The sequence below is a fragment of the Myotis lucifugus genome, unplaced genomic scaffold (genome assembly GCF_000147115.1).
Source record: "Myotis lucifugus unplaced genomic scaffold, Myoluc2.0 scaffold_329, whole genome shotgun sequence".
NCBI classification, from domain to species: Eukaryota; Metazoa; Chordata; class Mammalia; order Chiroptera; family Vespertilionidae; genus Myotis; species Myotis lucifugus.
The window spans coordinates 930,308-953,683 of NW_005871377.1; the positions used below are offsets into that span (position 1 = coordinate 930,308).

Consider the following 23,376-nt stretch of genomic DNA (forward strand, 5'->3'; position numbering starts at 1 on the left):
TGGGGACCGCAGAAGCGGCGCGGGGATCTCGCGGGGGAGTGGCGGCGGGCGCTGACCGCGAAAATGGGGAGGGCGGTTATTGAGAGGCAGGAATTGGGGGGATCCTGAGCTCGGGGCGAGGAACGAGGTAACCGTGCGCCAAGTGAGGGAGGCGGGGAAGGAAGACCTGTTGGGAACCGGTAGTTACCAGGATGCTCCGATGTCGGGAGGTCAATAGGACATTTGGGGGGTGAGTTGAGTGAAAACTGATGGTGGAGCGGTGGACGCGGGGAACTGGACGCTGGAGGGAAGGTGGAGGGCGTTCGTTTGGTGGGAATCCCCGTGGAGTCGAGGCTGGAAGAGGAAGGGTGGCGATGCCCCGGCCGCACCTGGAGGGGAGTGTGCAGCTCGGAGCGGGCTGCCAGGGGGGAAGGTGGAAGCATTAAAGTGTGAGACCTGGGCAGTGTGTGTGGTGGAGTTCTGATCAGGAAGGAACGTTCTTAAAAGATAACACAGCGGTGACGAACTGGAAGGACTGGTGTGGACTGCAGTTCGGAATTTTAAAGGGATTGGAATAATCTGTGACGGCTTTGGCTCTCCCAAGACCCACCTCCTTTGTCACGCTGTTGTTTTTTGCCTTACAATTTCTGTTTCTGAATGACCTCCTGAGTGCTTTTGGTGTTTTGTTTGTTTGTTTGTTTCCTCCTTTTACAAACCGCAAAAGAACCCGCAGGGAATAAGGACTGTTCTAGCACACCTATGGATTTACTCAGTAACTTTGAGGCAAATTGTTAAACCGTCTCATTTTTTTCCCCCCTTTGAAATATAGGTTTGGTCCCTCACGGCTCCTAAAAGATTGTGTTAGCCAAATGAGATCTTTATTTTTTAAAATTTTACTTACTGATTTTAGAAAGAGAGCAAGGAGAGAGAGGAAAACACCAATTCCACTTATTTATGCATTCAGTGGTTGCTATGCTTGTATGTGCCCTGACCAGGGCTTGAACCCACAACCTTGGCATAGGTGTATGACGCTCTGACCAACTGAGCTACCAGGTCCGGGCTCCCAAGTGGGACCCTTAGTGGTTCTAAAGAAGTGGTCTCTGAAAACAAGGTTGAGATGCTGCTATTGAGAAGACACGACTTTCTGGGTTTCTTCCTCCCAGCCCTCCTGCATTTCTATGCTGGGGAAGAGTTGGTGATTTGATACATGCCCCCCTCACCCCCCCCTCCTTTTTTTTTTAACTTTTCTCCTCAACTTTCAGTAGCCATGAATTTCATATTATTGTATTACATTGTATTGGCTGCCATCAAGATAGAGCTAGGGAAGTTAGAGTTAGGGTGAATGAGGTCTGTTGATGGAGAATAGGGGAGAATGCAGTCTAGCCACCCAGAATAGTTTACTCTTTAAAAATTTTTCCCCCCATTTCTCAATTACTTTGGTCTTGACAAACACTGATTTTCCTCATGATGTCTTTGAAAATTCACGGAAGTGTAATATTTTAGACCGTTGAGCCTTTTGTTTTGGTCCATTCGCTTTGGCCCTGTTGCCAGTTGGTGGAGACCAGTGTGCTTGTGGACAGTTTTAACTTTACTGTTAATCCTTTGAAATCTTGACTGTTTTAGCTGTTCCTTTGGGCATAATACCCTACATACTTTGCCCATAGGTGAACTTGTTTAGTGTAGAAGTATTCCTGAAAGTCTTGGCATTTCTGAAGTCTGACATGGATTTGTTTAAGGGTGGCAGTTCCCAATTCTCCCTTACACCTGATATCAGAGCAGTGTTTACTTAGCTAATACTGATTAGTTATGTTATGTCAGCACAAAGGGGAAATGCCGGGGAAGGGGGAAGGTGTTGAGAACAGTGGAATTTTCAGATTTTACTTTTAAGAAGGGAAGAGAGAAATCCTATTCCTATTAAAGAGAAAATTGTTAGGTGTTCTTTTTTGACCTCTTGAGCTCTTTGATAGTCACCAAGTGTACTTGACTCTTTTTTCCTATTGCTCTTGAAGTAATTCTGAAATTTGTGACTTGCTGGTTCAGGCTGTTTCAGCAAACCATAGTCTTCATACTAACTCCAGGAAGAGCTGCATGCTATGAAGTATGTACACTTATTTGGGAGTAAAAACCTACTTAATATTTTGCTGTCATTTCAACCTACAGTGTGTCTTTTGGTTTGTTTTTAGGAAGGTTTTGAAATAAGTTATAGAGGCTCAGAGCTTTGGGAAGGCTAATTGATTTCAGAGAGAAAGGGAGAGGAAGAGAGAGATAGAAACATCAATGATGAGAGAGAATCACTGATTGGCTGCCTCTGGAATGCCCCTCACCGGGGATCAAGCCCTCAACCCGGGCATGTGTTCTTGACAGGAATCGAACCCGGGACCCTTCAGGCCACAGGCCGATGCTCTATCCACTGAGCCAAACTGGCTGGGGCAGAAGGCTTTTAATATAGCCTGCTTGTTTAACCTAATGATTTCCCATTTTTTCCTGTCCTGTTATGTTTTTCCATTGCTCTACTTGAGCCAGTCCTAAGTGGAAATGGCAAATTACATATTTTTCCCCTCCTTTTTAGTCTCTGGTGGACTTCTTGTCTGTGTCACAGTTTGATACCACCAAATTGAAAGGATTCTTGATTTCTTCAAATGGGGTGGGTGACAGAAGCTGAGCGGGTTTCCTGGGCCAGAGAATGGATTATGTCAAAGCAAAGAATAGTTGCAGAAACACAAACCGGCATCTTGAAGCTGTGACTAACATTTTGGCAACATACTTCCCTTTGCCAAATAACTTCTTTTCTTCTTGAGTGTGATTGTTGATCTCCTTCTCAAAGTAGGCTCTTGTTGCTACTGTTCTTCACACAACTCCCAGCAGAAGTTGGCAGAGTTCCAGCTGACTGTCTCTAGAGGGATGTGCCCCGGATTAGAGTAGATGGCGTGTTCCATGTCAAAATGAGGTTTATTGGCAGATCCTGAGAACTGCTCTGCAAGGAAATAGAGGCAGTACTCTTCACTGAATGTGTTTGTATTCCTTTATGTTTTTCCTAAATTCAAATCTGTTTCTTATTCATCTGGTGATTAAATGCAGAATCATTGCCTCTGTCTAGCTTTGAAAGACCAAGGTACTGAGGAAGAGAGAGAAAAAGAGATTTCCGACATTTTTTTCTTCCACACTCACTCCCAAGCCTTTGAATTTGGGGAGCCACAGGCACTGCTTGGTATATTACAGAAGGGTATTTAAAACACTGCATCAAACTGTATGGAGAAAAACAATGTTAGTAGGAAAAAAAGGTGATGTATTTGCTAATGTCTGTGTCAGTCTTAGATTTTGACTTAACATGTGGAAAGAGCCTGTGGAGGCAAGTTATCAAATAGAGCCAGGAATTGGCTTCTAACTTGCCACTTAGGCTTGGCAAAGTTATAACAATTTAGAATGGCTATACTACATACTTTGTTCTACTTAGTAAATGCTCTTTTCAGTATTTTCTACTTAGTAAGTGCCCTTTTGTTTTTCAGGGGATAGTTAGTTGAAGATAACAGTGCCTCTGACAGGTCTTGGGGTGGATTGTGATGATCATTTCTTGTCCTATATGACAGAGGTTCTGGTAACATTGGAGACCCCTCAGCACATGCCCTCACCCCCCTACTGTCTCTGTCCACTGGTTATGCTCATATGCATGCATACAAGTCCTTTGGTTGATCTCTTACCCCCTCACCTCCCACCTTCCCTCATAGATTGGACAATCTGTTTGATGCTTCTATGTCTCTGGTTCTATTTTTGTTCATCAGTTTATGTTGTTCATTATATTCCACAAATGGGCAAATCTGTATTTTAAGGAATGTGTGTAGCTTTCCTCCCCATTCTTATCATTAATTTAAAAATTTTTTTTAGTTTTTTGAATTTGTGGATTCAAGTTAAGCTCCATTTAGATTTTGAGGCCCCTCAGTGGAAATAATTTATTTTTAGTCAGTGTTTATAATATGTCTTTAGTACAAATTCATCAACCTACTTTCTATGCTTATAGGAATGCTGAATTCCATAATCCCTTTTTTCTCCCAATAATCCCTCTAACTGTGAACCCACAAACTGAGTATGTGCCTTGGCTGGGAACTGAACCGAGGACTCTTTGCTGCACGGGATGATGCTCCAACCAGCTGAGTTATATGGGCCTTGGCACTGGTAGACATTTTAAATGTTTCCAGTCATCTGCTATGACAAACTGTGCTCCAGTGAATAATCATATATATTTGGCCTTTTGCGTGTGTGACTGTATCTGTAGGGTAAGTTACAAGGGTGGGTTAAAGTAGGTTGACAGTTGTTCGTATGGAAAATAATACAATAATTAATAAATATCAATACAAGAATAGCCCTGGCCAGTATGGCTCAGTTGGTTGGGCGTTGTCCCATGCACAGAAAGGTTGCCTGTTTAATTCCTAGTCAGGGTACATGCCCCGGTGTGGGTTCAGTCCCCAGTATGGCACATGCAGGAAACAGCAATCAATATTTCACTCTCACATTGATGTTTCTTGCTCTCTTCCTCTCTAAAAATCAATCAATAATAATAATACAAGAATAAATTCTGTGTTTTGTGTACTCACAACTATAAACCTACTTTTGCCCACTCCATATAAGTAGAGTTGCTGAAGCTGATTTTTTTGGGGGGCGGGGGGGCTTGTTATTTACTTATTTGACAAGAAGTTTTGAGCTGCTGTGTGCCAAGCACGGGGCTAGGTGCTGGAGTTATAGCAGTGAACAAAACTGACTCAGTCCCTGCACTCACGAAATTATGGTCTAGTGAGGAAGACCCATTAAACAAATAACTGCTTTTGCTGTGAATGCTTTGGAGCCCTTGCTGGTGTTCTCAGTGGTTAGAGCATTGGTTGGCACACTGAAGGGTTGCACGTTTGATTCCTCCACCCCTCCAGTTGGGGCATGCAGGAGGCAACCAATCAATGTGTCTCTTTCACATGGATGTTTCTCTCTCTCTCTCCCTCTCCCTCCCCACACCCCCTCCTCCTCCCTCCCTTCCTTCCACTCTCTCTAAAAATCAATGGAAAAATTATCCTTGATTGAGGATTAACAAACAAAAAAAGGCTTTGGAGACAGCTAATTGGAAGTCTAACCCAGGTTGATTGGGAAGGAGGGTAGTTAGGGAAGGTCTGTGAGGAATTGATTTAAAAAAAATCTTTTTATTGAGTTCAGAGAGGAAGGGAGGAGAGAGAGATAGAAACATCAATGATGAGAGAGAATATTGATCGGCTACCTCCTGCACACCCCACACTGGGGATCCAGCCAGCAGCCTGGGCATGTGCCCTCAACTGGAATCGGACCCGGGACCCCCCAGACTGTAGGGTGAGGCCTGTCCACTGAGCCAAACCGGCTAGGGCAGGAATTGATTTTTAAGGCTGAAACCTAAAGGATGAGGGGAGAACAAAAGACTGTTTTCGGTAGTGGACATGGCATAGGTGAAGATTCTGAGGAGGGAAAGAACATGGCTGTTTTGAAGAATTGAAGGAAGTTCCAGTGTGTCTGGACCTTAGAGAGTGAAAAGCAGAGAGGTAGGGGGCAAGGCTTCAGAGAATGTGAGCTCTCCAAAAATGAATAAATAGCATAGTGAATTTTGAGTGCAACCTTTATGGTAGAGATTTCTTTCTGTCAGTTCTTCCCACAGATATTAATTTACTGGTGTTAATATTAAAACCATCAATATAAAGAAATTTGATACTTATATAGTGGAACATGTTTTCTATAAGAATTTTCCTAGATAAATCCTATTTTAATGTTGATTTATTTTTAGGTCCTGCAAATTCAACTTGTGTGGCTGGATTAGGTCTTAAGATTTTAGGATTTTAGAAATTGGTTTAGATATTAGTGATTATTGGGGAACAATTCTTTTATTTTTTACTAGAGACCCAGTGCACGAATTTGTGCACAGGTGGGGTCCCTCGGCCTGGCTCGCGATTGGGGCTGATGGGGGCCATCTCACCCAGTCCCGATTGGGGCCGGCCAGGTGGAGGGACCGCAGGAGGTTGGCCTGCCCTGGGAGGTTGGTTGTGGGAGCTCACTGACCATCAGGGGCAGCTCCTACATTGAGCATCTGCCCCCTGGTGGTCAGTGCGCATCATAGTGACTAGTCAACTGGTTTCTTGTTTGACCCGTCTTAATGGTCGCTTAGGCTTTTATATATATAGATTTTTTTTAGAGAGATAGAAGAAGGGGGAGGAGAGAGAGAGACATTGATTTGTTGTTCCACTTAATTATGCATTCATTGATTGATTCTCATATATGCCCTGACCAGGGATCAAACCTGCAACCTTGGTGTATGGGTACGACACTCTAATCAACTGAGCTACTAGGCCAGCGTCTGGGGAGCAATTCTTAAATAATGGGGATGATGGAGTGTTAGTTTGCTAAACCTACTATTTAGGAAACAAAACCTACTTCTAGGGAATATTGACTATTTTTTTGGTAAGCCTTATGGGGCTAGAGAAAGAGCACAGATGTTCTTATTATGAACTGGTGAATATAATAGTCTGTCATACCCTTCTAGACCATATGTCTTAACGTGACACATGGCTCTTGTTGGACATACAAATGAATCAGTAGCCCAAGGGCCATTATGAAAAAGCATGAAAGCATTTTTATCTGCAAGTATATTGACTTTTTTCAGAAATCACAGTACTCTTCCTCAAAGCCCAGATGGGTCTGTTTGATTTAGTACCTTTATTGTGTAACTGGATCAGCTTGCCCCATTTTCATAACTTAAATTAGACTCTTGGTTTAGCTGCCCATCACTAGTGATCAAGGAATGAAAAATGTGCAAATTTTTCTAGCATTTCAGCCAGGAACATCTGTGTATCTGATGGCTTAAGGGTATTAGAGTGAGAGAGAAGAGACTCCTCAACAATGAAAGTCACAGCTTTGTTAGTAGATTATCTGTGGTGAGTTGGGACTTAATATATTATCTTTGAATGGAGGCATGACACTTCTCTCCATGTGAATTCTGGATCAACATTTCATGGAACATCTGTTTAAGTTTTTTTTCAGGCCTTTTCATACTGGAGACTGTCATCACTGCATTTGCCTTACTTCTGACTGCTCTCGGCATATGCTTTCCTACTTTTACTAGAGGCCTGGTGCATGGATTGGTCTACCGGTGGATTCCCTTGGCGTGGCCTGCGGGGATCAGCCGAAACCGGCTCTCTGACATCCCCCAAGGGGTCCCAGATTGCAAGAGGGTGCAGGGCCTCTAGTATGCATATCTTTGGTTAATCTCTGCCCGCCCTCTCCCCTCCCCCCTCCCTCTGAGATTCATCCGTCTGTTTCATGTTTCCATGCCTGTACGTTGAGCGTCTGCCCCCTGGTGGTCAGTGTGCGTCATAGCTACCAGTTGAACGGTCGCTTAGGCATATATATATATATATACCAAAGGCCCGGTGCACAGATTTGTGCACCAGTGGGGTCCCTCGGCCTGGCCTGCAGGGATCAGTGGACCTTCGCACCGCCGCAGCCCGGCCTTACCCGCCAGCTCATCAGGCTCCAACCCGCTCCAACCCGCTATCCACATCGATCCCGCACAGCATGAAGTAGTGTGCAAAGTAGCCGGTGGCCAGGGAGGAGCCCGAGCCCAGGCTGGGTGCTGCGCCACTCCCGCTCATCCCGGCCCCGCTGCACCTGCTGCTGCTTGGGTGTGCTGGGGGAGTGCCCACAGGAGAGGCTCGTGCTGCGCTCACCAACCATGAGCCTGGCGCCCTTCTGTCAGCTGAGCGGCACTCTTGCTGTGGGAGCTCCTGTATTGAGCATCTGCCCCCTGGTGGTCAGTGCATGTCATAGATACTGGCCGGTCATCTGGTCGCTTAGGCTTTTGTATATATATAGATAGATATTTGGGGTGTGCTAATGAAGAATGGCACATGGAAGTTGAGGGCTAGTGATATGATGAGATGTGGCTAGCCTAGAGTGAGAAAAAATTTTTTGTCATCAATAACTAGGTCTCAACTTATCTTGTAATCACCTTTTAACCTAATTAATAGTTTCTTAGAACTTGTAAAGATGTTTGTTAACAGATATTGGTTATTTTTTGTTTTTTAGTTAGTGCATTAAATTGAAAACAAGTCCTAATAAGGATCTAAGGTAACTGATTGTAAGATCTATCCCTCTATTTTTGTGCTTACCTTTACAATTAATTTTGGTCATGACCTGGAAGTTCCTCAGATATTTGACCTGTGGTGTAGGGAAGCTCTGGTATGGTGAACATTGTTTGGTTACACCCACGTTGTGGCAGAGATTCAGGTCACATTAGGCAGTCTGCTTCCATTAGCGTTGAATTCAAGACACGGGTTCTAGAATCAAGCGTAATAGCCCGGGATCTCTTTAATGGTTCCAGGGGTTTCTAGCTAAATATCGGTACCGCACCTGTCCTGCAATGTTGACAATCTCATCAAAAGTGAGTATTTCCACTGTGCTTAATGCTTTTTTGCTTCTGTCTCCTGGCAGTTCTTTGAGGGCTTTGATGATCAGGGCAGAGGCTGAAGGCTCTTCCTCAATCTCGGTCTGTTCTGAATGGTCACCTTCACTGTAATCCTTACACCCTTCCAATCGCTGGTTGCTTTGGCGATGTCATCACCAATCTTTGCTTGGAGACAGGCCAGGGGGCCATTCTTAGGGGTCAGGGCAGACGTGGCACAAACTTCCCCACCGGTGCACCTCCGGTATATGACTTTGATCCTGTTGGGGTGGAACTTCGTGGCATGGGAAGTGGAAGTGGCTTGTGTTGGATGAACCCGGACTCAGGATGACTAAAGCAAGTTGCACCTAAGCCGCCTCTGAGCCAAAAGCCAAAAAGCTCAGAATTTTATATATAAATATTTTTATATGTTGTCACAAATTCTGTTTTGTTGACTTTGATTCCTACTTCCATGCCAGAGGTTTTCTTCATATGCCTGATAATTCTTGTCTACCTGTTCATGAGGCACTTGTTCTGAATATGGAGCCCTGGTTCATCAAGTGGTGGGTGCCCCTTCAGAGTGAATTGGTGGCTGGTCAGTTTCCTCAGAGAGGATCCTCCACTCTTGCCTAGAGAGTATGTTCAGCAGCAGGTGTTTTGGGAGCCAAGGCAGAAAAGAGAGGTGGGGGAGAGGAAAGTAAAGGTAGATTTTTATTTGACCCCCTATTTTCAGCTTGGCACGCCTGCCCTTAGCTATGACTGGTCCCTTGGTTCAGAGGCCCTCTGATTCAGCTTCTCCAATCTTCTGCCTGGCAGTATGGGCAAGGGAAAGGGGATGGAGGAATCTATTTCTTATACAGATTTTCAGCCAGTTCTCCTGTTTTAGTCCCTCCTCTTTTCCTCCATCCAGAGGTACTAGGTGCCTCCAATTTCTGAGCCTTTTCTGAAATTCTGTGGTAGGAATCTGCTTCTTTCCACTGCAAGTGTTTAGCATTTTCCTTTCTGTAAAGTTATTGATCACTAGTGCATCTGCTTTCCAGCTTCCAAAATTTTTTAAAAATATATTATTGATTTCAGAGAGGAAGGGAGAGAGAGAGAGAGAAACATCCATCATGAGAGAGAATCCTGCAAGTCCCCCACTGGGGATCGAGCCTACAACCTGGGCATGTGTCCTTGACCGGAATCGAACCTGGGATCTTTCAGTTCATAGGCCCACACTCTATCCACTGAGCCAAACCAGTTAGGGCTCCAGCTTCCAAAATTTTGTTGACATCTCTCTTTCTGGTGTTTCTCCTTTCCTACTTTCTTTGTTTTTCTGTGTGGGGTTTTTTTTGTTTGTTTGTTTATGTTTTTAAGAAAAAGATCTCTCAGCATAATTTTAATGGTGTTTTATGATAAAAATGCATGCAGCGTATTCATGTTTAGCCAATATACTCATTAGCTATTTCGTGCTGATAGTTATTCAGATAGTGTCTGTGCAGTTACTCCTTTAGTATTTTCCAGACTTCCCTACCATCAAGAATTGTTGAATATCAATTCTCTCTTCTGGGAAACTTAGGACTTTAGAAGGTCAAGGATTAGGGCCCAGGAATCTCTCTGTATTTGTTTTTTTAACAAATGCCCTAGGTTGTGTGTTGACTTCAGGCAAGTTTGGAAACTGTTTTAGAAAGGTCTTCTAAACCATTTATTGCTATCTTAAATCTCCAAGGCAAACTCCTTAGGCTTCCCCTAATTTTGCTTTTGTATTCAGACTATGTTTTAGTCTGTCTAGCTTTGGTCTGGATTTCTAAATTAGAATGTGTGTTCTTCATCTGATTAATTCCTCTCTTCTCTAGTTAAATGCTGGCTGATGGTAGTAACTTTGGCCTTGTGTGACTCCATTTTTTAGCCAGCATTTCTAAATCCACTGGTTCCTGGGATGTGTGGGTGGGGAGGAAATAATAGTTATGAACATTGAGCTACTTTCTGCATCATTTCGTTGTCCAAATCCAGGAATTTTTTTTTAACACTTAAAGATTTTGTTGTTGTTGTTAATCTTCACCCGAGAATATTTTTCATTGATTTTTAGAGAGAGTGGAAGGAAGGGGGAGAGACAGAGAGAGAGAAACATTGATGTGAGAGAGAAACATCGATTGGTTGCCTCCCCCACAGGCCAACCGAGGCTGGGGATTAAGCCTACGACTAAGGTACGTGCCCTTGACCAGAATCCACCCTTCAGTCTGCAGGCCAACGCTCTATCCATTGAGCCAAACTGGCTAGGGCTGACATCACTTTAGATGGGAGGACTTGGCTCCTGGGTTACCCTGTATTTGGGGATAACCTGTGGTACCTGATATTTACCACATCAAGTGTGTGAATAAGTAGACTCCTGACTTTACATTTTTAGGGCTTTTAAAAAGTAATCTGGGACAAGAGGAAAGAGTCATGGAGAAAAGCTGCATTATTGGGATGTATACTTATGTTTTTATTAGAGAAATTATATGTGAAAGGATTTCATTATGTAGTTATATATTGTTGTTTGGCCTCCTTCCTTCTGTCTTCCAGGGTTATGTGCTGCTTGTAACTGAAAAATCATTGATCTAAAGAGTAAAACATCCAGGTTTAGTTGTAGAATTCCTAGGATTTTCAGTTTCAATATTCACAGTGGGTATGTGATTTTTATTACTTGTTGGATCAATCAGATTTGCTGCATAGTTGAATTGTCCATGATTGAAAAATGCCTGCAGTTGGAAATAGGATTTTCCCCCCCTTCATGGAGTAACCTTGAAATTTTAATTAATTCTATCATGATAGAAATCTGTTTCATCAGAGGTTTGACTGAATTGAATTTCAAGGGGGAGAAGAGTGCTGAGGATTATTCTCACATTATACAAAGCCTTTGGTGGTAGGGAGGGTAGTAAACTTTGTATAACGTGGAAGTTATTCTAGCCCAGGGGTGGGCAAACTTTTTGACTCGAGACTGGACCGGAGGGCCGAAACAAAAGCATGGATGGAGTGTTTGTGTGAACTAATATAAATTCAAAGTAAACATCATTACATAAAAGGGTACGGTCTTTTTTTTTTTTTTTAGTTTTATTCATTTCAAACGGCCGGATCCGGCCCGCGGGCCGTAGTTTGCCCACGGCTGTTCTAGTCTGTTTCCTTGTATTTTAAAACAAAAATGCTTTAGTGGAGACCCTCTACTGCATAATGCCCTAGAACACATGGAGGTGTGTTCATAATTCTGTGTTGACATCATTCCCATGTAATTATAGGGACCTGTTTGGCTCCTGCTGTTCGTTAGTCTCCGGGAGAGGCATGTGAATACTCTCAGGTAGCTCTGGCTCTTCTCCCATGTTGGGGTTCTTTAGCTTAGGAGCTGGAGGCCATTATGCCACTATGGTAATGAGCTCCGCCTCCCATGCTATACTGCTTCTCAGGAGCAAAGTTGAAGGGCAGGTCTACAGGAAGGCAGATTATCATCAGGTAACTTTTAACCCTGGAAAGCTTCCAGATGGTACATAGGTCCCTAGTTGTGCTTAAACCAAGAGATCAAGAGCAGTCTGGGATTAATGAAATAACTGATTGAATTTATGGTTTCCTGTAGGTGTGAAGCTGTTGGTTCGTTTAGACTTTGGGGTATTATAGGCATATTAAATGGAGAAGGGTACTACTTTTTGATTTGGAGGATGACCTATAAGGCCTCAGATTTCATTTCCTGCCACTCTTATCACTGTATTCTAGCTACCCTGGTCTTCTTACCAGTTGTCTAACACATTAAGCTCATCCCCATCTCAGTGGCTTTTCACTTGCTGTTAATTCTTTTTGGAATGCTCTTCTCTGAAATGGTCATAGGGCTTGCTCTGCTCATGGAGACACTTCTTTGATGAGCCAGCCACTCATCTCTGGCCTCCTCTCCCTGCAATTCTTTCTAAAAGAACGCTATACTTCACCCTATCCCTACAATTCTCCCTTTGTGATTTCCTGGTGTGTGTGTTTTACTTATCAGTAACTGAGATAATGAGTAATTAAAGCATAGTGATTAATCACAAAAACAATATGTAATTATATATGTGTTTTCCGATGGTCTTAGGCGACCCCTGTGAAAGGGTTGTTCAACCCCCAAAGGGGTCGCAACCCACAGGTTGAGAACCGCTGCACTAGAATGTAAGCCCCAAGATTGTAGAAAATTGTTTAGCTTCTAGAACAGGGTTTATGACCCTCAGCATTATTACTAGTATTATTTTTTTTAAATATATTTTATTGAATTTTTACAGAGGAAGGGAGAGGGATAGAGAGTTAGAAACATCGATCAGCTGCCTCCTGCACACTCCCTACTGGGTATGTGCCCGCAACCAAGGTACATGCCCTTGACCGGAATCGAACCTGGGACCCTTGAGTCCACAGGCTGACGCTCTATCCATTGAGCCAAACCGGTTAGGGCTACTAGTATTATTTTTTAAAAATATTTTTATTGATTTCAGAGAGGAAGGGAAAGGGAGAGATAGAAACATCAATGATGAGAGCACAACCTCTTTTTATATATATATACCTACTGATTTCTAATCTGATATTACTAATACATTGTGAATGGCTTGTCATTTTATTAAATGTTAGTGATATATCATTAAAATATTTTTACTGTACTAAAACTATGGGAAAAATTAGAGAATACCAATAAACATAGAAAATGTTACAAGTATCTATAACTTTTGTTAACATAGATTGGCTGCCTCCTGCACATCCCACACTGGGGATCAAGCCCACAACCCAGGCATGTGCCCTGACTGGGAATTGAACCGTGACCTGCTGGTTCATAGGTTGACACTCATCCACTGAGCCACACCAGCTGGGCAACCTCAGCATTATTGACATTTTCGCCTGGATAATTCTTTGTTGGGGGGAGGGGGCTATCCTATGTGTTATAGAATGTTTAGCAGCATCCTTGTTTTCTGTCCACTAGATGCCAGTAGCATCCCTCATTGGTGTCAATCAAAACTGTCTGTAGACATTGCTAAATGGCTCCTGGGGGACAAAATCACCCAGCTGAGAACCACTGTAATAGAACAACTGGAGGCCTGGTGCATGAAATTCGTGCACTGCAGGGGGGGGGGGTGCGGATTGTCCCTCAGCCCGGCCTGCGCCGTCTTGCAGTCTGGGACCCATTGTTCCTTACTGCTTGCTGCTCCTTACTGCTCGGCTTGCTGCTCCTTAGTGCTGCCGCGGAGGCAGGAGATGCTCCCACCACCGCCGCTGCACTCGCCAGCCGTGAACCTGGCTTCTGGCTGAGCAGCACTCTCCCTGTGGGAGCACACTGTCCACCAGGGGGCAGCTTCTGCATTGAGCGTCTGCCCCCTGGTGGCCAGTGCGCATCATAGCGACCGGTCATTCTGGTCGTTACGCCATAAAGGTCACTTAGGCTTTTATTATATAGATAGATGCTTTGGCACCTGGTGGGTGCTCAATAAATATTTATTGGATGGTAGGTGAATTCATGAATGAATGAATTTAGCAAGTTAACAAATTTTAGAACATTGAACTATGTGCATAGCCTCATGTTTCTCTAGATACCTATTCTTCTGTCTTTTCTGTTTCTGGCACATTGATCCAATAAACACCTATTAGAATGGCCAAAATCTAAAACACTGACAACACCAAATACTGACAAGAATGTGGAGCAGCAGGAACTCTCTTCATTGCTCTTGGGAATGCAGAATGTTACAGCCACTTTGGAAGGCAGTTTGGCAGTTTATTACCCTGTGATCCAGCAATCATGCTCCTAGGTACAGGCAGTCCTCGGGTTACGTCAGACTCGACGTACGTCTTTTCGTGGTTATGTCGCCATCTCCCATTTATTTATAAAAAAAAAGTTCCATCATTTCGACGTATGTACATATGTGCTTTATGTTTTTTATTATTTATTTACCACAAGTAAAGGAAAGGAATTGTTATCTTTTAAATTTTTTTTACTGTTTCACTTCATTACTGCTGTGTATGTGCTTCATGTGAGTGACATAGGTGCTTATTTAAGTGGGTTCTGACTTACGGCGAAAATTGTGTTACGGCCGTAGGAATAGATCTCTGACGTAACCCGAGGACCTACTGTATTTATTCAAATGAGCTGAAAACTTATGTCCACGCAAGGATATTCATAGTCGCTTTATTCATAATTGCTAAAGTTGGAAGCAACCAAAATATCCTTCAGTAGGTGAATGGATAAATAAATTGTGGTACGTACAGACAATGGAATATTATTCAGCACTAAAAATGAATCAGCTATCCAGCCCTGAAAATACACGGGAGAAACTTAAATGCCTAAGTAAAGGAATTATGATTCCAACTATATGACATTTTGAGAAAGGCAATTCTATAAAGACAATAGATAAGTGGTTGCCAGAGATTGGGGGGAAGGATAGTTGAATAGATAGATCATAAATTATTTTAGGGCAGTGAAACTCTTCTGTATGATAATACAGTGGTGGGTAATTGTCATTGTACATTTTTCACAACCCATAGAATGTACACCAGGAGTGAACTCCAATGTAAACTGCACTTTGGGTGATAATGAGGTGTCAATATAGATTCCATTGTCACAAAGGGACCACTGCAAGGTGTAGATAATTGGGGAGGCTTGTGTGTGTGTTGGGGTAGGGGGGAGGATGCAGGGGTATATGAGTGCTGTTTGTACTTTCTATTCAGTTTTGCTTTGAATCTAAAAAAATAAAATTTATTAATTAAAAAATATTAAAACAAAAAGAATAATAGGTATCAGAGACTATAGGTGCCTTACGAAGCCTAAAATATTTATTATCTGGCCTTTTATAGAAAAATTTACCAAACTCTGGACTATATCACAGTGGAACTAGTAAATGAGGTGCTTAGTTTCTCTGGTGTCATGCCCAGTCCCCTAGTTCTCCTGGTACTCGATGTCTCTAATGGCAAAGTTCTCATGAATTTTTATTTCATTTGCAGGTATATGAGTGACCTAAAGCTGCAAATTAAAACGGAGAGAGAGCAGTGCCAACTGCGAGCTGGGCAAGAATGCCAATTCCTCCTCCCCCTCCACCCCCTCCTGGTCCTCCTCCACCTCCCACTTTTAATCAGGTGGGTAATCCTGCCACTCGGCTATCTCAAAACCTTAGTGGATATTTAAGCCATCTGGTATAAGCCATACCGTACTCAAAGACTTGTGGTGCAGGAAGATGGAGAATAAACAAGTCAAGTCTTATCAATTAGTTTTGATATTTGAGAGGTCTTCTGAGACCATAATAGCTTCTTGTTTTCTTGTCCTGGGTCAGTCTAAATCAGCGGTTCTCAACCTGTGGGTCGCGACCCCTTTGGCGGTCGAACGACCCTTTCCCAGGGGTCGCCTAAGACCATCCTGCATATCAGATATTTACATTATGATTCATAACAGTAGCAACATCACAGTGATGAAGTAGCAACGAAAATAATTTTATGGTTGGGTCACAACATGAGGAACTGTATTTAAAGGGTCAGAAGGTTGAGAACCACTGGTCTAAATGGATATTTGGACAGGTGACATCAGAGTAGGAACTGATGTTTCCCTCCTAAAGCTTTGTTCTTAAAGGTCAGTACATCATTTCTTTGGCATCTTTGAGAAAAGGGGTAGCAATTTCTGGTCGTTGATTCTTTGCAACCATTTCATCTTCTCCAAATCAGTTAGTTTTCAAACCAAATCAATCAAGTCTAACACCCCATCAAGAAAGAAAGGAGTTTATGGAATGTATTAGTAAGAAGACTTAAAGTGTCAGTAATGGGATGTTTAAAACCAGTGGAGCAGGGAGAGGTGGAGAAGGCCTCAGGGGTGATCAGGGCCGGCAGCCAGGCACTGGCAGTGGGTGCGAGCGGCGGCTCCAGTGCCGGTTGCGGGTGTGAGTGGGGCTGGCACCGGCAGCAGGTGCGAGAGGTGGCTGCCAGCCCCGATCGCTCTTCAGGAGCAGGGGAAGGTGGAGAAGCCCTGAGGGGCGATCAGGGCAGGCAGCGGGTGTGAGCCGCAGCTCCGGCGCCAGCAGCAAGCACGAGCTCGGGGTGGGACTGCGGCGTGGGAGCAAAGAATTAATTTTCAGTAACCACCAGAGGCTCGCCCTGATGACAGCGACCCGCGCCCTGCCTCGGTCTGGCTCCCCCCACCCCGCCCCCATCTGCTCCACCATCCCACCGCAGGCAACGCCCGCCATGTTCTGCGCACGCCCCCTGGTGGTCAGCGCACGTCATAGTGACCAGTTGTTTGGTTGTTCTGCCGTTTGGTCTATTTGCATATTAGCCTTTTATTATATAGGAGATTATAAGAAAACTAGAAAATACAGATAAACATAAATAATTCTTACCAGAAGTTAACTTTTGCTAGTATCAGTGTGTATCCTTCCAGAAATTTGCTGTGTGTGGGTTTTTCTTCCAAATGAAATCTAGCTACTGTGCATTGAACTTTTTAATTTTGTTTTGTTAATCCTCTCCTGAGGATATTTTTCTATTGACTTTTAGAGTGGTAGGGAGGGGAGAGAGAGAGAGAGAAACATTGATGTGAGAGACACATCAATTAGTTGCCTCCCGTATGCTCCCTGACCAGGGCTAGGGATCTGAGAACAAGTCTACAACCAAGGTACGTGCCCTCAACCCTTTAGTCCAAGGGCCAGCGCTCTATCCACTGAGCAAATCCAGCTAAGGCCATTGAGCTTTTATTATGCACCAGACACTCCTAGGCTCTTGACAAGTATTGTCATTTCTAAAAACTACCTCGTGAGGTAAGTTCTTAGGTTACTGATAGAGAAAACTGGAATCATGCTATAAATATTGTTTTATAATGTTTTTTACTTGATTGTGGTAAACATTTACTATCATGAAAAGATATTTACTTATACTTCTTTAAGAGCTTATCTGGCATCCCATTGTTGGTTATCATTGTTCTTTTTGGTTTAACTTCTAGATTATTTTCAGTTTTGTGCTATTATAAACTGTGTTTTTGCTATAGTATTAACATGTTTGTGCACTTATTCAATTGTTTTCTTAAAGTCAGTTCCTAGAAGTAGAATTCCTGTGCTAGACTTTTAAAAGGTGTTTAACACATAAATCACTTTCTAGAAAGATCATACCAACTTATCTAACTGCAGGTAGTACAAAAGAGTGCCTATTTCCCTGAATCCTTATGACCACCATTGGGCAGTAGTTATTCTACACATTTTTTGAACATTTGCCAGGTGCCAGGCACTGTACATCACTGCTCACTGGTTCCTGCCTTCATAAAACTAGCATATTTTTGTTTGTTAATCCTCACCGAGGATATTTTTCCATTGATTTTTTTTAGAGAGTGGAAAGGAGAGGGAGAGACAGAGAGAAACATCAATGTGAGAGGGACACATTGATTGGTTGCCTCCTGCATGCACCTCGACCAAGGCCAGGGAACCTGCAACCGAGGTACGTGCCCTTGACTAGAATTGAACCCAGGACCCTTCAGTCCTCAGGCTGACGTTCTATCCACCAAGCCAAACCGGCTAAGGCAAAGCTAGCATCCTTTTTAGTTACAATTTTAACCTTCACTAATGTCATAGGTAGATAATGATAATGAGTTTTACCCTGTATTTCTTTTATTGTAGTTGATTTTTTTTCATATTTGCTGGCTTTTTTATTTTTATTTTTTAAATATATTTTTATTGATTTTAGAGAGGAAGGGAGAGGGAGAGAGACATAGAAACATCAGTGATGAGAGAGAATCATTGACCGGCTGCTTCTTGCCAGCCCCTCACTGGGGATTGAGCCAGCAACCCAGGCATGTGCCCTGACTTGGAATCGAGCTGTGATCTCCTGGTTCATAGGTTGACACTCAACCATGGAGCCACACCAGCTGGGTTCTTTGATTTCTTTTACAGAGTATTGTTCATATTCTTTGCTTATTATCCTGTTGATTCCTAAGTCATCTTTGTATTTTAATGCTCTATAGATTTAGGACACTATCTTTTGTGTCTATCGTATGTTACATTTGTCACAGATGATTTTTCCTCTCAGTATATCACCTGTTTATTTACTTATATTCCTAATAAATAATTGTACTAAGCAAATCTATTGATCTTTTCCTGTCTTTTATTTTTCTTTTCCTGTATTTTAGTTGTCATATTTAGAATGTTTTTCCCTTAGCAATTTTTTAAATATAGTATTTCTATAGTTTTTACACTTAAATATTATAATTCAGCTAGAATTGTTTGAGAATAAGCTGTGAGGTAGAAATGTATTTAACTTTATTATTTTTTTTTCAAAAATTACCAGTGTTATTAACATCTTGTATTTAATAATCTATTCTTTCTGATGAAATATACTTTTATTATTTCTTATATAGATCTGGGCCATTTATCTTGCTGTCTATCCCTGTGTTCCTGTTGTAGTTGGTCATAGCATGTTTCAACATTTAAATGAGATAATGAACCCCTAGCAGGGGTTCAGTAGATGTTTGCCTTGATGATGCTGATATATCTAAAGCATCTAACACACAACCCTAGTGCGTTAGGTATTCAATAAGTATTAGTGCAGGCCTCCAATCAGAGACATCTGAATAGGAGGTACAATAGGAGCAAAAGGACTAAGAAGAATGGTAATGTACATTACCATGGTGTGATGTGTGGCATATATATCTGATTAAGTTAGATAGGTATCTCATGGAACCCTCAGTTTGGCTTAAGGCATTTATCCCAAGCTTGTGATGAAGGGGACTGTTTATGCTGAACTTCTTATATATTCCTCTTCCTCTAGGGAAACACAGAGCAGATCAAGCTGAGTAGAGATGAGCAGCGGGGTCGAGGTGCCCTCTTACAGGACATCTGCAAAGGGACCAAGCTGAAGAAGGTGACCAACATTAATGATCGGAGTGCTCCCGTCATAGAGAGTGAGTCTAAGCCTAGGATTGATTTGAAAATTTGGCTGGGCTGTCATTTTTATTGCTGGGTCTTGAGTGGGCAAGTTTTTTCCTGGGATGTCTTTTGATGATCTTCCCGTAACTTAGGAAAATCTTTTCACCTTTGGGAAGCACTCTCAGTAAGACTTCCGTCTCCTAGGGTCACTAGTGCTTGTTATGCTTGTTAGGGCACATCCTTGGCTGTTCTCTGAGGAGACCACTACAGTCCCCAAAACCGCTCAGCGGAAGCCAGTGATGAGTTCATAACTGCTGCAAGTGTCCGTTCCGAAAGGCCACTGGAGAGTGTGTTCACACCTGTGTCCCTGGCCGTTCTCCCCTTATAATCCTTGACTGTGAGAGCAGAGCCCAAGGAACTCTGTTGAACGTGTCTTTCTCCAGGTTATCCCTCTGGCCCAACCAAATAAGGGAAGACTGGCTCCTTGTTCCTTTTGTTGTTTTTCTTTCATCGCAGCAAAGACTTTCATCCCTACATGAAGCTGTGGAGCAGAGAGGCTTCACTTTTATTTTTTTAATGCAAAGGCAAAAGCAAGATTGGCTTGTTTGCAAATTAGAACCCAAATAGAAGAGGAGTTTTTCCTCAGGATTAAGTTGGTCACCAGCTTGGAGCATATGAAATGAAAGCTCTGATGGTATGCTTTCCAGAACCCAAAGGAAGCGGTGGTGGTTATGGCTCTGGAGCAGGTGCCCTGCAGCCCAAGGGCGGTCTCTTCCAAGGAGGAGTGCCGAAGCTCCGCCATGTGGGAGCTAAGGACGTTTCAGGTATCTGATAAGTACTTTCTTACAATATTTCCCAAGTGCATTCCTTTCCTACTGGTCCCAAGTGGTTCATCTGGGGTTGAGGAATGTGGTAGAGGTGGGAGGAAGGAGAGGGAGCAGGGGTGAAGTTATAGAGTAGATTAAAGCAAAGGCATTACATAAAAATGTATTCAACTTATATCAGCAATATTTGTTAGTGGGCCAGATTAAAACCCAGTACTATACAAATACTTTCCCTGCTGCTGTGCAAGGAAGTGAGGCTGGGTGACTTAGAGATACTAACCAATGTATCTCTAGCTCTGTTGACCCAGTGTGCTGTCTGGTCTGTTTGTAGAGAACCTAGCTGGTAAGCCAGCCCTGCAAGTTCCCAGTTCTCGAGCTGCTGCCCCAAGGCCTCCAGGGTCTACAGCCAGTGGGCGCCCTCAAGATGATACCGACAGCGGCCGAGCCTCACTCCCAGAACTGCCCCGGATGCAGAGACCTTCATTACCGGACCTCTCTCGGCCTATCACCACCAGCAGTCCGGGCATGAAGCACAGCTCCTCTGCCCCTCCTCCGCCACCACCAGGGCGGCGTGCCAACGCACCCCCTGCACCTCTGCCTATGCACAGCAACAAAGCCCCAGCCTACAACAGAGAGAAACCCTTGCCACCCACACCCGGACAAAGGCTTCACCCTGGTCGAGATGGCCCTCCTGCTCCACCCCCAGTCAAACCACCTCCTTCCCCTGTGAATATCAGAACGGGACCAAGTGGCCAGTCTCTGGCTCCTCCTCCTCCGCCTTACCGCCAGCCTCCAGGGGTCCCCAATGGACCCTCTAGTCCCACTAACGAGTCAGCCCCTGAGCTGCCACAGAGACACAATTCTTTGCATAGGAAGACACCAGGGCCTGTCAGAGGCCTAGCACCTCCTCCACCTACTTCAGTCTCTCCTTCTTTACAGAGTAATAGGCCACCTCCCCCAGCCCGAGACCCTCCCAGTCGGGGAGCAGGTAAGTGCCTGCACACACTTTTTTTCCCTAACACACTGAGAGTTGAGCTTCTCTTTTCTCTTCACTCTTTCCCCCAGAGCTCTCCTTTAGTGACTGAAGATAAGAATTCACTTACTCATTCAACAGGCTTATTGAGTGCCTTTTTGTGAGTCAGACTTTTTTGTTAGGGAAACAGCAATAAATAGAAAATGTAAAAAAATCCTGTTTTAGCATATAGTCAAATTAGTAAAAAATATATTTAAAAAATATATATACTAGTATGTAAATACATAGTATGTAGGTGCTTTAGAGAAATACAAAGCAGAGAAGGGGGATAGGATATACTGGGGTGGGATGGGGTGATGATATTTCCAGTTGCAGGGGTGGGGATGAGGTTAGGGTCAGTTTGGTAAAGACTGAAGACGGTATGGGAATAAGCTAAGCAGGCACTGAGAACAGCAAATGCAAAGACATTGAGACTGGACTAGAATGAGTGAGGGGAAGCGTGGCAGAACATGGGACCAGAAAGCTAGATTTCCACGGGAGAACATTGTAAGACTTTGTAAAGACTTAGGTTTTTACTTTGTTTCATATTGGAAGCCACTGGAGGGGTTGGAACAGAGAAGTAGCATATATTTACCTTTAAAAAGGTCACCTTAGTTAAGCTGGTGTCGTTCAGTGGTTGAGCATCAACCTATGAACCAGGAGCAGTCACGGTTTGTTTCCCGGTCAGGGCACATGTCTGGGTTGTGGCTCGATCCCCAGTGGGCAGAAGGCAGCCAATAAGTTATTCTCATCACTGAAGTTTCTATCCCTCTCTCCCTCTCCCTTCCTCTCTCTGAAGTCAATAAAAACATATTTTAAAAAATAAAATAAAAATGTCAGCTTTTATGTTGAGAACAGACTGCGGGAAGACAGAGGTGGCAAAAAGACGCCACTTATGAGGCTATTGCAAGAAACGGCAGGTGGGTAGGACCACAGCGGGTTTGGGGGAAGATACTCAGTTTTGGACAACTCAAGTTTGAGATGCCTACTAGACGTGCAAGAGGAAATAATTAATTGGTGATTGGCTATCAACTCAGAAGTTCAGAGGAGAGGTCTGGGCTAGAGAGAGAAATTTGAACGATATTGAAAACCACATGCTGAGTCAGATCACCCAGGTAGAGAGTATAGAGAAGAGGTCTAAACCTGGGGGCCCTCCTAGATTAGAGGTCAGAGAGATGAAGACTGCCAAGCTGAGAAAGAGCCTCTAGTGAAGAAGGAAGAAGGGAAAGGAAGAAAGAGGGATGGAGAAATTCCAAGATTGAGTGAGCCAAAATTCCTGGATATGAGAAAGCCCCAGACAGCTGTCCTGGTCTCCCTCACTCTGCTTTCAGTCATGCTATTTTGTAAAGAGAATACACAATCTCATCTACCTCTTCTAGGGTTGTGTCCAATGCTATAGCTGGGTCAGTTAAGTTGAAGCCCGAGATGACATTGGTCTCAGCAATACGGGGAATCTTTTTGGGGGACTCCAAACAACATGGGATCATTTTGGGTATTAGTGGAGTGGTGGAGGGAAGGTGAAAGTAAAAGTCTAATTGGAATGAGTTCACAAATGCAGGAATAAGAGAGGACTTGGAGATAAAAATATGGAAATCCCTTAAGGGAGTTGGGGGGCATCAACCTATGAATTAGGAGGTCATGGTTTGTTTCCAGGTCAGGGCACATGCCGGGGTTGTGGCCTCGATCCCCAGTGGGGGGCGTGCAGGAGGCAGCTGATCAATGATTCTCTCATCATTGATGTTTCTGTCTTTCTCTCCCTCTCCCTTCCCCTCTGAAATCAATAAAAATACATTTTTTTTAAAAGTGACATACCTATAAATGCTTTGGGAGACCAAAGAAGGAGGAGTTCGGAATAGAGTGGATTGCTTTGGGAAAGCCTTGAGAAGATGAAATTTGAGTTGAAGCTTAAAGGATAGCTAGGATTTGGTGGTGAGGGAAGAGGGATGGTATTTCCGAGTATTGTGAAGGATTCACAAGAGCAAAACATATGTAATTTGGTTTATTCAGCAAAGGTTGATTGAATGCCTACCATGTGCTGTACATTTGGTGTGGTTGGGTACTTAAATGAATGGACAGTCTACTGGGAAGGGGCACATACAGTCTACTGGGAAGGGGCACATCTAATGACTAATTACAGTACAATATAGTAGAATGGATGAGATACAGAGGTGACAGTGGGAGTGCAGACGAGAGGTACCTACCCCAGCCTAGAAATCAAGAAAGGAAGAGGAGAACTGGCTGGCATGGCTCCATGGTTAGAGCATTGGCTTGCACACCACAGGGTCG

At 43.5% G+C, this 23,376-nt stretch overlaps 1 protein-coding gene across 4 annotated transcripts in view; it reads left to right on the forward strand.

Moving 5' to 3' along the window:
• Nucleotides 1-63: 63 nt before the first annotated feature.
• WIPF2 (WAS/WASL interacting protein family member 2) overlaps nt 64-23,376 on the forward strand; it is a 30,506-nt gene continuing 7,193 nt past the window's right edge. The window contains exons 1-5 of one of the 4 annotated variants that reach the window (XM_023764388.1): nt 64-2,990; nt 15,368-15,499; nt 19,157-19,289; nt 19,962-20,078; nt 20,410-21,066. In XM_023764388.1, the coding sequence (XP_023620156.1) occupies nt 15,437-15,499; nt 19,157-19,289; nt 19,962-20,078; nt 20,410-21,066 (970 nt within the window). In that variant the 5' untranslated portion in view covers nt 64-2,990; nt 15,368-15,436. Of the gene's footprint in view, nt 2,991-8,397; nt 8,417-15,367; nt 15,500-19,156; nt 19,290-19,961; nt 20,079-20,409; nt 21,067-23,376 lie in introns of those variants that run through there. The other 3 variants (XM_006100813.3, XM_014466232.2, XM_023764389.1) reach the window with 3 other exon arrangements.